At 57.2% G+C, this 14,260-nt stretch overlaps 1 protein-coding gene across 7 annotated transcripts in view; it reads left to right on the plus strand.

Annotated features, from left to right (window-relative positions):
- PTPRS (protein tyrosine phosphatase receptor type S) overlaps positions 1-14,260 on the plus strand; it is a 61,850-nt gene that overhangs the window by 29,548 nt on the left and 18,042 nt on the right. For 3 of the 7 annotated variants that reach the window (XM_065875673.1, XM_065875676.1, XM_065875677.1), the window contains exons 6-12: positions 627-896; positions 2,388-2,969; positions 4,039-4,172; positions 4,418-4,562; positions 9,450-9,755; positions 11,128-11,321; positions 13,583-13,700. In XM_065875673.1, the coding sequence (XP_065731745.1) occupies positions 627-896; positions 2,388-2,969; positions 4,039-4,172; positions 4,418-4,562; positions 9,450-9,755; positions 11,128-11,321; positions 13,583-13,700 (1,749 nt within the window). Of the gene's footprint in view, positions 1-626; positions 897-2,387; positions 2,970-4,038; positions 4,173-4,417; positions 4,563-9,449; positions 9,756-11,127; positions 11,322-11,468; positions 11,496-13,582; positions 13,701-14,260 lie in introns of all 7 variants that reach the window. The other 4 variants (XM_065875672.1, XM_065875675.1, XM_065875678.1 and 1 more) reach the window with 2 other exon arrangements.

A 14,260-nucleotide genomic window follows, 5' to 3' on the forward strand; every position in this document is an offset into this window, starting at 1 on the left:
GGAGTGAGGATGGGGGGCTGACATCCTGGTCCCCTCTGCCTCTTGGTCCTAACTCTTCCCATGACCTCCCACACACACACACACCCCGTCCCGTCCGACCTTCCCAGAGCCCCCCGAACCCCTGCAGCCCGAATCTTCCGAAGCTCCCCAGTTGGGAGAGCGGGCGGAGGGGCTGCTCCCCGAAGCCACGTCTGTCAGCAAAGATGAGAAACGGCTGATAAATTTTTGTGTTCCTAACTGTGCTGTGGACCAGCCACTCTGGTCTCTGAAACCCTGTTGCTATGGAATAATGCTTCATGTCTCTTTTATTATATATCGATATATCTCTCTATATATTGTTTGTGAAGTACCTTCCTTTGAAGTTTTGGTTTCTTTGTGTTGGAATTTGGTTTTTTAATTTTTGTTGTTGTTTTCTTTCATTTGGAAGAAAAAATTTCAACTGGGGGGAAGGAGACAGCCCTGTTTATATTTAAATTGTTTTCCACTTTTTTTTCCTTTTTTTCTTTCTTTCCTTCTTTCTTTCTTCCTGCTTTTCTTTCTTTTCTCCCCTGCATTCCGTCTCCCCATCCCCCTGCATCTCCCTCCCCTCCCCCACCCCTACATCCCCCACCCACCCCATCCCCCAGTCCGCCGCGTGGCTCCACGGTTCTCCATCTTGCCCATGAGCCACGAGATCATGCCAGGTGGCAACGTGAACATCACCTGCGTGGCCGTGGGCTCGCCCATGCCATACGTCAAGTGGATGCAGGGGGCCGAGGACCTGACGCCTGAAGATGACATGCCCGTGGGCCGGAACGTGCTGGAACTCACAGATGTCAAGGACTCTGCCAACTACACGTGTGTGGCCATGTCCAGCCTGGGCGTCATCGAGGCCGTGGCCCAGATCACGGTGAAATGTAAGCAGGGGCCATGGGGCATGGGGGAGGCAGGTGGGACCTCATGTGTAGGTGGGGGGTACGGGTGGAAAACCTCTGAGTTACTCTTCAGGATTCAGTCATTCCTGGCTGTGAAGAGGACAGTCAACAAACACTTATTGGTGACAAATTATTCTGGGCCTGGCCCCATGGAACGAGACCCAGTCTTGCTCTATTGGGCTCACGGTCCAAAGTAGGAGATGACACGTAGCCCGGCAGCTATGATGCAGACTGATGAGAGCAGTGATGGGGACCATGTAGCACCACTCAGACCCGCAGAATAAAGGTTCCAACTCCCAGGAAAGCTAGGTCAGGGAAAGACTAAAAGTTGAAAAGGGAAACAGGCTGTGCAGAACTCAGAGAGAGAGAGCATTGGCGGGGTGGGGAGGGATTACAGATTCTCCTGATGTCTCAAGTTTGTGGCAAGATTCAGAGGAGGGTGCCCTCAAATAATTTTTCTAGCTTTGTAACAGGGGCCAGCAGACTACAGCCCATGGGCTGAATCTGGCCCTCCACTTGTTTTTATAAATAAAGCTTTATTGACACCTGCCCATTTTTTCCCACCTGGCTTGTGGCAGCTTTGGGGCTACAGTGACAGAGCTGAGTGATTCTCAGCAAAGGCCACGTGGTCTGCAAATCTGAAAAGATTTACTGTGTGGCCCTCTGCAAGTAAAGGTTGCCAAGCCCTGCCCTAGGGCCATAGAAAGTGTCAGCATCAGCTGGTGTGTTGGTCATTTTGCTGAGGGATTGAACGTCTTCTGGTGCATGCTTCCTGGGGCCTGTGTGATATGAGATCTTGGGACAAGTGGGAGAGAAAGTCACAATTTTATCCGGGTGCTGGGGACACACTGTAAACCACCCTCAGTCCCTGCTGGTGGGGACAACATACAAACCTGGCCATGACGTACCGTCAGGCAGTGATAAGAACTGGGCAAGGGCACCTTTAGCCAGGGTGGTGAGGGTGGCCTTAAGCCATCTGGCCATCTGAGCATTCCAGGGGCAGGGAACAGCAAGTGTGAAGTGTGAACAGACAGAAGGGCCCTGTGGCTGAGCAGAGTGAAGCCGAGTAAAGCACAGAGAAGAGTTGTAGCCCAGGGGCCGCCACTGTCTCCTTTAGAAGTGAATATTTTTCTTAAACAACCAATTTTTTTTTTAAGTAAAACTTTTCAGCTTTATGGGCCATCTAGTCTCTACTGTAACCACTCAGTTCTACCGTCATAGCACAAAAGCAGCCAGCAGCGATACATAAGCGTGGCTGTGTGCTGACAAAACTTTATTTACAAAAACAGGTGCCAGCCCTTGGTTTGTAGTTTGCCAACACCTGCTATAGATGGTGGGCTAGGGGTCGTTAGGCCCATGGTTGCCACCAAGGAAATGAAGGCTCAGAGAGGGCAGTTGTGTGACTAAAAGTCACACAGCCTTTGGGGTCTGCAGCCAGCGTGCCTGATGTGTGAACTTGCCTCCCACCCACAGCTCTCCCCAAAGCCCCTGGGACCCCTGTGGTGACAGAGAACACAGCCACCAGCATCACCATCACGTGGGACTCTGGCAACCCAGACCCCGTGTCCTACTACGTCATCGAATATAAATCCAAGAGCCAGGACGGGCCATACCAGATCAAAGAGGACATCACCACGACGCGTTACAGCATTGGCGGCCTGAGCCCCAATTCGGAGTATGAGATCTGGGTGTCGGCCGTCAACTCCATCGGCCAGGGTCCACCCAGCGAGTCTGTGGTCACCCGCACTGGCGAGCAGGCCCCTGCCAGCGCGCCCCGAAACGTGCAGGCCCGCATGCTCAGCGCCACCACCATGATCATCCAGTGGGAGGAACCCGTGGAACCCAACGGCCTGATCCGGGGCTACCGGGTCTACTACACCATGGAGCCCGAGCACCCCGTGGGCAACTGGCAGAAGCACAACGTGGACGACAGCCTGCTGACCACCGTGGGCAGCCTGCTGGAGGATGAGACATACACCGTGCGCGTGCTGGCCTTCACCTCCGTAGGCGATGGGCCCCTCTCGGACCCCATCCAGGTCAAGACACAACAGGGAGGTGAGATGCCCGCGGGAAGCACAGCTTCTGCGGGGGGGGGTGGGGGGGAGCAGCAGGTCTCGGGGCTGTCCCACCAGAGGGAAGGAGGCGGCCATGCAGTGATGTGTCTCCCAGGATGCAGCCGGCCGATCTTAACCTGGAAGCCACCACGTGGTTTATTTGGCCTGTATGGTGCTTTAAAGTATTTTCACGCCAGCATTGCAAAGCAGGAGGTTGTCCTAGAAAACCCAGATTTCTGGCTACCCTTGGAAAATCCGATCTGGCAAGCCCATAGGGCTACAATCGGTCATCCAATGGCATCCAGATAGATGCCGCCGCCGGCTGCCTCTGAGAAAAGGGGTGTGGTTTCCGTTCGCCTCCCTCTTCTCTGTTAACTGCCCCGGCTCCCATCCATCTCTGAGTTTGAGAACCCCTGTTTGCTGCTCTCACTGGAGGGATCCATGCCGCCCATTTTGAAATAATAGAAAGTGTGTTAGCCCAAAGTCTGTGAGCTGGTCTGTCACCTGCCAGGGTGAAGGACGTGGGGTAGGGGTGTAGAGCATTTAGGTGCATGGGGCCCCCGCTCTCTGCAGGTTTCTGGGCTTTTTCTTACGGACTCAGGCTTTGGAACCTCAAATCCAGGAAGAGTCGGGCAGCTGCCCAAGCAAAGGGACAGGAGGTTTGGAACTCTCCTGCCATAAGTCAGATACAGGGTGGAGATCCACATTCCAAATTATGGTCCCCACCAGTTTTCTGTTTAACTGGAGGAATGGGGAGGATGCTGGGGTGCGTTGAGAAGGAGATTTTTTTAAAATGTTTTCCCACTGGCAACAGAGAGGATGGGGGGATTGGGGTGGGCAGCTGACAACGAGGGGCGGTAGGGGGTCCCTGAGAAAATAAGATAAATAAGAACAGTGGAGAACACTCCAGAAGCATCTAGAGCCTAACAAGCCCTTCCTTTTAGGGTGGTGCTGAGCTTCACGGGGCCCTTTTTGGGAGAATGGGAACCTGGCGGGTTGGATACCCTATGCGGGCCCATCCCTCCCAGGCCTCCCCCCAATGCCAGTCCTCTTCGCCCCCTGCCCCGCAGTGCCTGGCCAGCCCATGAACTTCCGGGCCGAGGCCAAGTCGGAGACGAGCATCGGGCTCTCGTGGAGCCCCCCGCGGCAGGAGAGCATCATCAAGTATGAGCTCCTCTTCCGGGAAGGCGACCACGGCAGAGAGGTGCGTGGGCGGGGGGGAGGCGGGCTGGCGCTCGCCGCCGGCTCCCACTCTGGGCGACTCTCTTGTCTCCCCGAGCCTGTGCCGGAATGTCTCTCTTCCCCCCTTCTCTTTGTCCCTGTCCGTTGCTAATTTTTCCAACACTCTTTTCTCCTCCATTTCCATCACTCTGTGAGGTCTGTGTCTGTATCCCTCTGGTTTCTCTCTGTCTCTCTCCATCTCCGTCTCTCTCCCCGCCCCGCCCCCAGGTCGGGAGGACCTTCGACCCGGCCACGGCCTTCGTGGTGGACGACCTCAAGCCCAACACCGAATATGCCTTCCGCCTGGCGGCGCGCTCCCCGCAAGGCCTGGGCGCCTTCACCTCGGTGGTGCGGCAGCGCACGCTGCAGTCCAGTAGGTGTCTCGCGGACCCCGCCCTGAACTGCGGGGGTGGGCACCTGGCCGGCGCCTGCGCACAGACCCGGGCGGGGCCTGCGCAAGGGTGGGGGGCGCCTCCGCCCGTCCCGCTTCTCTCTTCCGCCTCGGGCGTGCTTGCGTCCACGCTGCGCCTCGGTTCCCCCACCAGTGCAGTGAGGGGCTCACCCGTGGACCCCGCAGGCTCCAGTTTCACCATCTCCCTGGGGTACAGCCGTGGCCGGTTTCGCTGATGGCACCTCCTCTCTCCTCTGCCTTTCCCGGATTGGGGTTAGTGGAATGGCCGCGTTGCGCCCATCTCACAGGTGTTTGGAGGGGTCTGTGATGCTGTCACAGCTCACACCCCATCCTTCCGAGAGAGCAGAGGATGCAGAGACGATCCTACCTCCCCAGATGGCCCTTCTTGCCCCCAAGTCTGGGTCCCCGTTGCAAGGGGCTCGGGGGCGCGGGGGAGTCAGAGCTGATGCCAGGTTCTGGGGGAAGTGCAGGACCCCCAAAACATAGGGCCCTCCAATTCCTGGAGTTCTTCGCTGTGCCCGCCTGGCCTCCCTGTCACAGAAAGTCACCTTTTGGCCAGGACACTGCAGCTGGCCCTGGGCCACACCGTGGCGCCCGCCGCGCCCTCCCTGCCTGCTCTGAGCTCAGGGCCTAGGTAGGCCCCTCCGACCGCCGCCTCCCTGCCTCCCCCTCCTCCCTCTTCTGTGCTCAGTCTGGCCCAAGTGGCCCCCGCCGTGACCCTCCCTCTCTTCTTCTCCCCTCACCCTGCTCAGTTAGTCACGGGGTAGCCACCCCAGGCCTTGTTCCGGAAGCTGCCTCAGTGTTCAAACCTTCAAGCCCCCGCCCGCCCCGCCCCCAGGCGTGCGCACACAGGGGGTCACGGGTCAGTCCAGAGTGACAGCAACTTGGGCCGGGGTGTCTGAGCCACTGGGATCAAGGGACTTGGAGACACAGCACCCCACTGTCAACCCCTGCCCCCTCCCCTCCTCCCCGCCCCACTGGGGCCGAGCCGAGAGCTCCGCGACTCACAGGAATGTTTGTGCGTGAGGCGATCAGTGAGGGTGTCCTGTGGCTTGGGCGGCCACGTGAGAGACCGGCACAGGTGCCGCGAAGGTGAGTACGCGCTGGTCTCCAGCGGGTTCACAAAAACGGCCCACCCTGCGTGCCCCCTAGCCTGTGCCCCAGCAGCTCTGGGCTGTGCAGACCGTCCAGAGTCCAAATTCAGTCCCCTAAACTCTGCACCCCGCTGCCGAGTGGCACACCTGCCCAGGAACGTGGAATCCGGAACCACGCCCCTCCCCCCCCCCCCACTGCGCATCCATGTGCGCATCCACGCTGCCCCGCACCCTCCCGACAAGTCACGCAGGTTGGGCCGGATTGTGAAGGAGGCGGCCTCCAAGGTCGTCGAGAAAGCGGCTTTGGCCCAGCCACGCGAACCTCCGAACCTCTGGGGCGGCCCAGGACAGGGAGTGGGGGAGAAGGGACTCCCCACTTCGCACCCCAAGACGGGTGGGGCCCGAGAGAACTGGCAGCCGAGACGCAGGGCCAGGCGTACCCCCACCCCCCGGGGAGTGCGGGCTTCTTAGGCTGAACTCAAGGGTAGGTGGAGGCCAGACCACTCAGCCGTGGGTCTCCCCAGACACCGTCCAACCTTCCTGCCTCATCGGCGCCAGCCCGGAACTGCAGCGTGCCCACACTGGGGCCGGAGCAGGGCTGCGCGCCCGCTCGCGGCCAGAGACCCACCCAGAGCTCGGTCTGGCCTTGTAGCTCAGCACTCCGCCATTCCCTCCCTCGTAAGAAAGTCTTTTAAGTTAGCAGTTGAAGAGTGGAAGGTAGGTAACCAGACTGGGAGTTTTCTGGAAAGCGTCTTTCTTTCTTTTATTATGGTTTTTCTCATCATCATCACCATCATCGTTGTTTCTTCTTTTATTATGGTTTTGGTTTTAGTTTTCCTTCCCCTTTCTTAGCAAATCCATTCCTTCTGGCACATTCCTCGGTTGGTTTTTCCACTCCTGCTTGACTCCCCCCGGGCACATTTGGTTGGGGTGGCTGGTCAAGAAATGGGGGAGGGGACCCCCAAGTGTCTATTTCCAGAGGAGAGAACCCCAGTGTTTCAATTTAAGTGAGGCCAGAGAGTCATTCTGGTTGCAGTAAGCCATTGGAGTGGCCTCTGGGGTCTCTGGTAGCCTGATGTCTTTGAGGATGGGGGCCTCTGATTCACCTCTGGGTCCCAGACCCTAGCATGGGGTGTGCACAGAGTAAGTGGTCTGTAAACACATGCAGTGAGTAAGTGCAGCTGGCATGATGGTGAAGGTTCTACGTGCCTTGACCGCAAGCAAGGCCAGTGACCTCTCTGAGCCTCCCTCCAGACGAGGCGGGCTCTAGGGTCATGGGCATTTGAGGGGGTGTGGCTCCAGCCATCCTCAGCTGGCCTGAGCTGATTAAGGCACAGGCTGAGGTCTGAATTCCCAGCCTCAACCAAGACAGCCCACGGACAGCAGCTGAGCCTGGCTTCAAGGCCTGGCTCATGCCATGTGCCCTTGGGCAGGCCACTTGCCTTTTCTGGGCCTGTTTCCTCACCTGTAAAATGGGAGGTGAGCACCCAGAACAGGTGGGACCTGGCACCCAGTAGCTATACAACCAGTGATAAAAGAATGCCAGGCAAACCAGGTGGGCTTTAAAACCCATTTCCCCACCTGGAACATGGGGTGGAGGGGTGCTAGTTCCAGCCACGTAAGGGGGTCATGAGAATTAAATGAGGCACGATCAGTGGGCCGTACCTTGAGTCTACAGAGGGCCTATGCTGCCGGGCGTGCAGAAGACGTATAGAATGTGAGGAGTATCACCAGTAATGCTCTTAACACAGGGCCTGGCCCATAGTAGGTGCTCGGCACATGGAGACTATTACTGATACTCCATAAGGCCCTTAACACACACAGTTCATGCTTAATATGTGGAGAGTATCACTGTTATTTAACAAAGTCCTTAATGCCTGGCACACAGTAGGTGCTCTAAAAATGGCAGCTGCCACTTTCAGTCTAAATATGGATCGGCAGGGTGCTGGGCACAGAGTTGGCAGTCCATGAATGGAAGCTATTAGTAGCTTGTAACAAGGTCAACCCGGTGCCAGGCACACAGTAGGTCCCCGAAACATGGGGGCTACGATGATTGCTCTGCAAAACCCTTGGCACAGTGCCTGGCATCCAGTAAGCGCTCCAGAAGTGGCACTTTAAAGAGGTTGGCCTGGTGCTAAGCACATAGTAGGTGCTCAGATGGGAGCCACTGTCGGTCTGGAAGGGCCTAGCGTGGTTTCGTTTTTGCTCCAAACATGAAACTGTTGTCTGCAAGGTTCTTGGAACTGTGTGTGTAAATAGTAGGTGCTCAATAGCACAGTGCTTGACACATAGTCGACGCTTGAAACGTAGGGACTATTACTGTTATCCAGAAATAACAGGGCCTGACACACAGTAGGCCCTGTTAAGAAATGAGAACTACTGATGTTCTACATAGTCATTACTATAGCACCTCGCATGCTGTAGGTACCTAATATGTGGGAACTTTTTCTGTTTCAATAAAGACCTTAGCAGAGTGCCTGGCATGCAGTATGCACCGCGTAAAGGGCAACAGCTACTTTCATCTTCAGAGGGCTGTTGCAGTGACCAGCCCATAGTAGGTGTTCAGTAAATGAGACGTGCTATTGATCTGCAGTGGGCTTAGGTTGGCATCAGGCGAACAGTAGGGGCTCAAAACAGAAGAACTGTGAGCTACTAAAACTTCGGCACACAGTAGGTGCTAACTGTGGGCTGTGTTATCTGTAAAGCCCTGACCCAGTGCCATCACAGTAGGTGTCCGATACACAGGGGCTTTTATTATTACTCTGTATAGCCCTTGGCATGCTAACTGGCACACAGTAGGTGCCCAAGACGCAGACATTGTTTTCTTCGCAAGTGAGGCCAAGAAGTAACCACAGGGTTGCCCTCTGGGGTCCCTGGCAGTACAGGTGTTCAGTAAGTAGATGCTCTTAACGTGTGAAGCTTTTAGAGACAGGCCTAGCACATAGTAGGTGCCCAATAAATGGGGCTTTTGCTGTTCCTCTGGCACAGTGCCTAGCACACAGATGTTCTATAAATAAGTACATTTACTGTCATTCTGCTGCTGTGCTGTGCCTGGCACACAGTAGGTGTTCACTAAATAAGTACACTTACTGTTATTGTGTGAAGCGCTTGGCACGGTGCCTGGCACATAGTAGGTGCCCAATAAGTGAGGCTTTTATTGCTATTCTTCTGGCACAGTGCCCGGCACACAGTAGGTGTTCAATAGATAAGTACATTTATTGTCATTGTGTTCCTGGTGCTATACCTGGCACACAGTAGGTGTTCAATAAACAAGTACATTTACTGTTGTTTTGGCACCATGGCTGACACATAATAGGTGCTCAGTGAATGGGGTTTTTTTTAACTGCTGTTCCACTTGGCATGGTGCCTGGCACATAGTAGGTGCCCAGTAAATGGGGTTTTTACTGCTGTTCCGCTTGGCACGGTGCACAGCATACGGGCATATGCTCCTTGGGGACTGTGGCTACCCTCTCCCTAAGAACTACTGTGTGCCAAGTGCAGCCCCATGTGGTGAGTGCAGCGTTCTTGGCCAGCCCTCTCTGCCCCCATCCCCGCCCGCCCACCCACCCACCCGCCCATCTCACCTTTGGTTGACACCCGCTTCTTTTGGGTTCGACTTCTCTTTGGTTTGGTTCTGTTTTGTTTGTTATCATCTTCTTTTTTATTTTCTCTTTCCCATCTTTTGTTTCCCCACCCCCTCCCCGCCCATCCTGCCTCCCTTCCCCACCCCCACGTTCTCCCCACCCTCCAATAGAACCGTCAGCCCCCCCTCAAGACGTTAAATGTGTCAGCACGCGCTCCACGGCCATTTTGGTAAGTTGGCGCCCGCCGCCGCCGGACACGCACAACGGGGCCCTGGTGAGCTATAGCGTCCGCTACCGACCGCTGGGCTCAGAGGACCCGCAACCCAAGGAGGTGAACGGCATCCCCCCGACCACCACCCAGATCCTGCTGGAGGCCTTGGACAAGTGGACGGAGTACCGCATCACCGCCGTCGCTCACACAGAGGTGGGACCAGGGCCCGAGAGCTCGCCCGTGGTCATCCGCACCGACGAGGACGGTAAGCACCGGCCCCGGCCTGGGACCCCTGGGACCCCCAGGCCCCAGCCCGGCCCCTGCCTTGGAGCCTTCTGTCCCTGGAAAACTGGGCTGGCTGGTGGTCAGAAGGTATTGGGTTGGCCAAAAAGTTCTTTCGGGTTTTTCAGTAAGATCTTATGAAAAAAACGAATGAACTTTTTAGCCAACCATAGAAGCCATAATCAGGAGAAGGAGACAAGTGGCCGTCAGCCTCCCCAAACCAACCGAGCTCCTTGATCTTGGAATTCTCAGTTCTGGACCTTCCGGGCTACATTTTCTCTCTGAGCCTTGGGCCTGGAACGTTAAGCGGGGAGCCCTGTATTTTGGTCCGGTGGTGGAAGCCATGGAAACGGAGTGTAGGAAACAGCAAGCAGCACTTGCAACAAAAATTATGGTCCCTGACCCCAGAAAGCTGGTTTTTTAGACTCTAGGGATAACCTGAGATTTGGAGCTACTTGGGTCTGACCTATCCTACCTAGAGAGTAGGTAGATTGCGCGCTGACGGTGGTTAACCGCCAGCTCTCTGGGGCATAGAGACTGATCTGTAGCACTGGCCGATTTCTGTGGTGTAAATATTCCCACCATAGCTGAGCTAGAAAGTTCTAAGACACTAGTCACACAGTAGAAGCTGAGGGCATGGGGCAAAATGAAGCAGGCAGCTTCCCCAGTAAAATTGCAGGAAACCAGGACCAGCTGTTTTCTGAGCCATTGGCCTGGAAGTTCCGGTTGGCAGCCCCAACATTTTGTCCTAACCATGGGGAAGAAATGAAGCGGTTCTTCACGCCAGGCCTTGGGGTGGGGGTGGGGTGGGTGGCGAGGGCCCTCAGCTTGGGGGCTGGTTGAAAAAGCGCTCTGTTGGGGAGTGGGTTGGCTGCACCCTGGGGTGTGTAGGAGCGTGCAGCTGGACTGCCTGGGTTCCCATCCCGGCTTTGCCTCTTGATAACCCTGCGGTCCTGGGATCAACTCTCTGTGCCTTGGTTTCCCCATCTGTAAAGGGAGCATAAGGACCCCTATCTAGAAGGGATGCTCTGAGGTCGGAAGCAGTGTGGGTAAACCTCTTAGAGTGGGGCATGCACGGCCCGCTCATGTCTTGTGGCCCTGGGCAGGTGACCTAGGCCCTGGGGGACCTCAGTTGCTCGTCTGTAAATGGGGTGCACCATCAGAGCCCCCTCCCCGGGCTGTGGGAAGCGTGAAGGAGGTATTCCCTCCGGGCCAGCGGTGAGCGCTCAGAGCGCCGGGTTAACCGGCAGTCACTCGGCACCTTGGCATCGGTCAGTGGCGCTGCCCGGGGCAGGGCTGGGCACCCCAGTAACGGCCCCGCCCGCCCCTCCCCTTCCCTCCCCCCCACCCGCCAGTGCCCAGCGCGCCGCCGCGGAAGGTGGAGGCGGAGGCGCTCAACGCCACGGCTATTCGCGTGCTGTGGCGCTCACCCGCGCCCGGCCGCCAGCACGGCCAGATCCGCGGCTACCAGGTCCACTACGTGCGCATGGAGGGCGCTGAGGCCCGAGGGCCGCCGCGCATCAAGGACATCATGCTGGCCGATGCCCAGGTGGGCGGGGCTCCGGGGCGGGGCCTGGCGGTGGGGCGGGGCCCGGGCCCCCTGCGCTCCCGCCCTCTCGCTGCTTCTCTGTTTCTCTGTCTCTGGCTACTGCGCTCACCTCCTCCTCTCTCCCCTGCCGCCTCCTCCCGCGCTCAGTGGGAGACGGACGACACGGCCGAATATGTAAGTAGTGCCCCCCTGCCACCCCGAGCCGCTGCCAGTGCTCTTCCCGCGGGCGGGCCGTGCAGTGCTGTGACCCCATCCCCTGCACGCCTCCTGTAAAAGGGTCTCCTCCCCTGGGCCCCCGATGCACACCTAGTTACCTCTTGGAGCTAGCTGGCAGCCTCGGTTTTGCATCAGGCACATGGGCTTCTGCTGGGGACCACGGAGGTATCCATTCTTAGCTGAATGGCCCCTGGACTCCGCTGGCCTCCTGCCTCCCCACTTCCCTCCTCCAGCCTAGCTCCCGGCCTGGGTCTTCTCCACCACACCTTTGCTCCAGCTGTTCACAGCATTAACCACCCTCCTCCAGCCCACAGCTTCCCCTGTGGCACCCAGGCCTGGCAGATCGAAACTGAGTCACTTTCCAGCCTAGCCCGACCCTTTTGTTACCTGACTCAGCCCTTCCTGACCTCGAAGTTTCTCTCTTAGGCCAAAGTGTCCCCTTCATTCTGGCCCTGGCGTGATGAGAGGGGTCAGTGGGCCCCAGGTGGGAAAGGAGGCCTGCAGGAGGCCCTGAACCAGAGTCAGGATTACTGTGTGGCTCTGGGCTGTCTTTCTGCTCCTAAGATAGGGACCACAGGCTCTTCTGACAGTCCCAAGCCTGATGTTAAATTGACACGGCCCCACCCACTCCAGTAGCTCTGTTTCTCCCCCGCCCCGCCCCGCCCCACCCCGGTCTGGGGGGAGGTTCCCACATGGCTCTGGCTCAGACCCTCCAACCCACTAAGACCCCGGGAAGGACTGAATGTGAGGCTCAGGGGCAGGAGACCCTCTGTTTGTGCATCCTGTCCCCCCTCCTATGCTCCTGACCTGGGGCCACCCAGGCATGCCGGACATGTTTGTGGGTATGCATGTATGGGAAACATGGACACGTGTGTGAGGGTGTGAGGGTCAGGGTGCTCTGTCATTCACTGAATGAGCAGTGATTTCCTGAGCACCTGCTGATCCTGAGCTGGGTGCCATGGATGCGGCAGTGACCAAGACACGCCTGAGCCCGTTTTCCTGGGGGTCACGGTTCAGGGGAGAGGGATGTTACTTGGAACAAGGCACAAACACGTGTCTAGTTACAGCTCCGGTGGGGACGGGGCATAGATAGTGGTGTAAATGCTTGAACAGCCAGCTGTCGGGTGGGTGCAATCCTGACTGGTAGCATTGGCCCTTTTCCATGGTGTAAATACTCCCACCGTGTCGATTTCAAGCTACCTACCAGATTTGTGGTAGCTCGTCATTGTGTGGTAGTTGTATTGCACAGATATAAGAGACAGAATAGAATAATCTCGAGGACACAGATAATAGTAAACACGGTAAAATAATGACGATGGGGTGGGTTTTGAGTACTTATTACCTTTGTTTTTACTATTTATTTGATCATACGTTTATATAATTTTACTTATAATAACGGCTGTTTAATAAGTGGCTTGCAAATTTTCTGAAAATTCGACTGCTGGCTTTCAAGAGCTGGTATAAGGAATCTCCAGCACAACAATGGATGTAGTGGAGACAGGTGTCGGGTGGGGAGGACACAGCCAGTGCATCCTGGTCCTGGGCAGGACCATGTCTGGTTGGAGGAGGGATAGAAAGGCAGCCCCGTGTGGCTGGAGCAGAGTGAGCGAGGGAGGAGGTGAGGGCATGGAGGGGACAGGGGCAGGTCGTGCGGGGCCTTGTGGGCGGCAGAGGACTTCTGGTGGTGCGAAGGACTTGGGCTTTTGCCCCCAGGGAGACCAGAGCCCTGGAGACCTGACTCAGCTGCTCACAGGCACCCTCTGGGGGCCACTGCAGGGAGGAAAGAACGGGGGTGGGGCAAAAGTGGTAGCTGGGGACCAGAGGGGCAGGAACAGCACTGGTCCAGGCGGTCCATGACAGATGTCAGGCCACGTGTGCCCATCTCAGCATGGACGTGCTACGTGTCGGGGTCTGTGCATGAGCTCGGGTGCACGTCTCTGCCCGCAGATTGCGCCCCGTGTCTGCCTTGCTTGTCCCTAGCAGGGGGAGGAGGGTGGGCAGCCCTGGTTGCGTCACTGATTCCCCACCCCTGACCCCACCCGCAGGAGATGACCGTCACAAACCTGCAGCCTGAGACCGCCTATTCCATCACGGTAGCCGCCTACACCATGAAAGGCGATGGCGCTCGCAGTAAACCCAAGGTGGTAGTGACCAAGGGAGCAGGTGCGAGACCCTCTATGGCCCCTTTGCCCTCAGAGCATCCCTGCAGAGTTCTTGAGCCCCTGTTGGGGGGGAGGATGCACCAAGCAGGAGGAACAGGGAGAGCAAAGGTGTGGAGCTACTCCAGAGGATATTAAGACCCAGTGTGGCCCAGCCCCGCTCAGCTCTAGCCAGATGGAAACCTTTAACAGCCAACTCTTAACTCCTCACCCTCTGCCTCCTGTTCCCCCTGCCTGGATACCCTTCTCCGGGCTGGCTGTCTCCTCTGCATCCTTTGCGTCTTTGGTTAGTCAGCACCTCCTCAGGAAGCCTTCCCCACTCACCCCCGTGCCACAGTCTTGGCCAGGCCACACCCCTCCTGCCCCCAGCGCCCCGTGCCTCCCCCATCCCAGCTCTGATCACCCCAGGCGGGTTGTCATTTCAGGGTGGTGTGCCCGTCTCCCCCGCTGCGCCCTGAAGCCTCCTCTCCTGGCAGCCCTGCCTCAGTTTCCCTCTCAGGCCCCTCCCATCAGTCCCAAGAGGCTGGTTTCTCACCAGCCAGACATAGCGGAGTGAGGAGAGAG

This window comes from Phocoena phocoena, chromosome 3, assembly GCF_963924675.1.
Source record: "Phocoena phocoena chromosome 3, mPhoPho1.1, whole genome shotgun sequence".
In the NCBI taxonomy this organism is placed as follows: domain Eukaryota; kingdom Metazoa; phylum Chordata; class Mammalia; order Artiodactyla; family Phocoenidae; genus Phocoena; species Phocoena phocoena.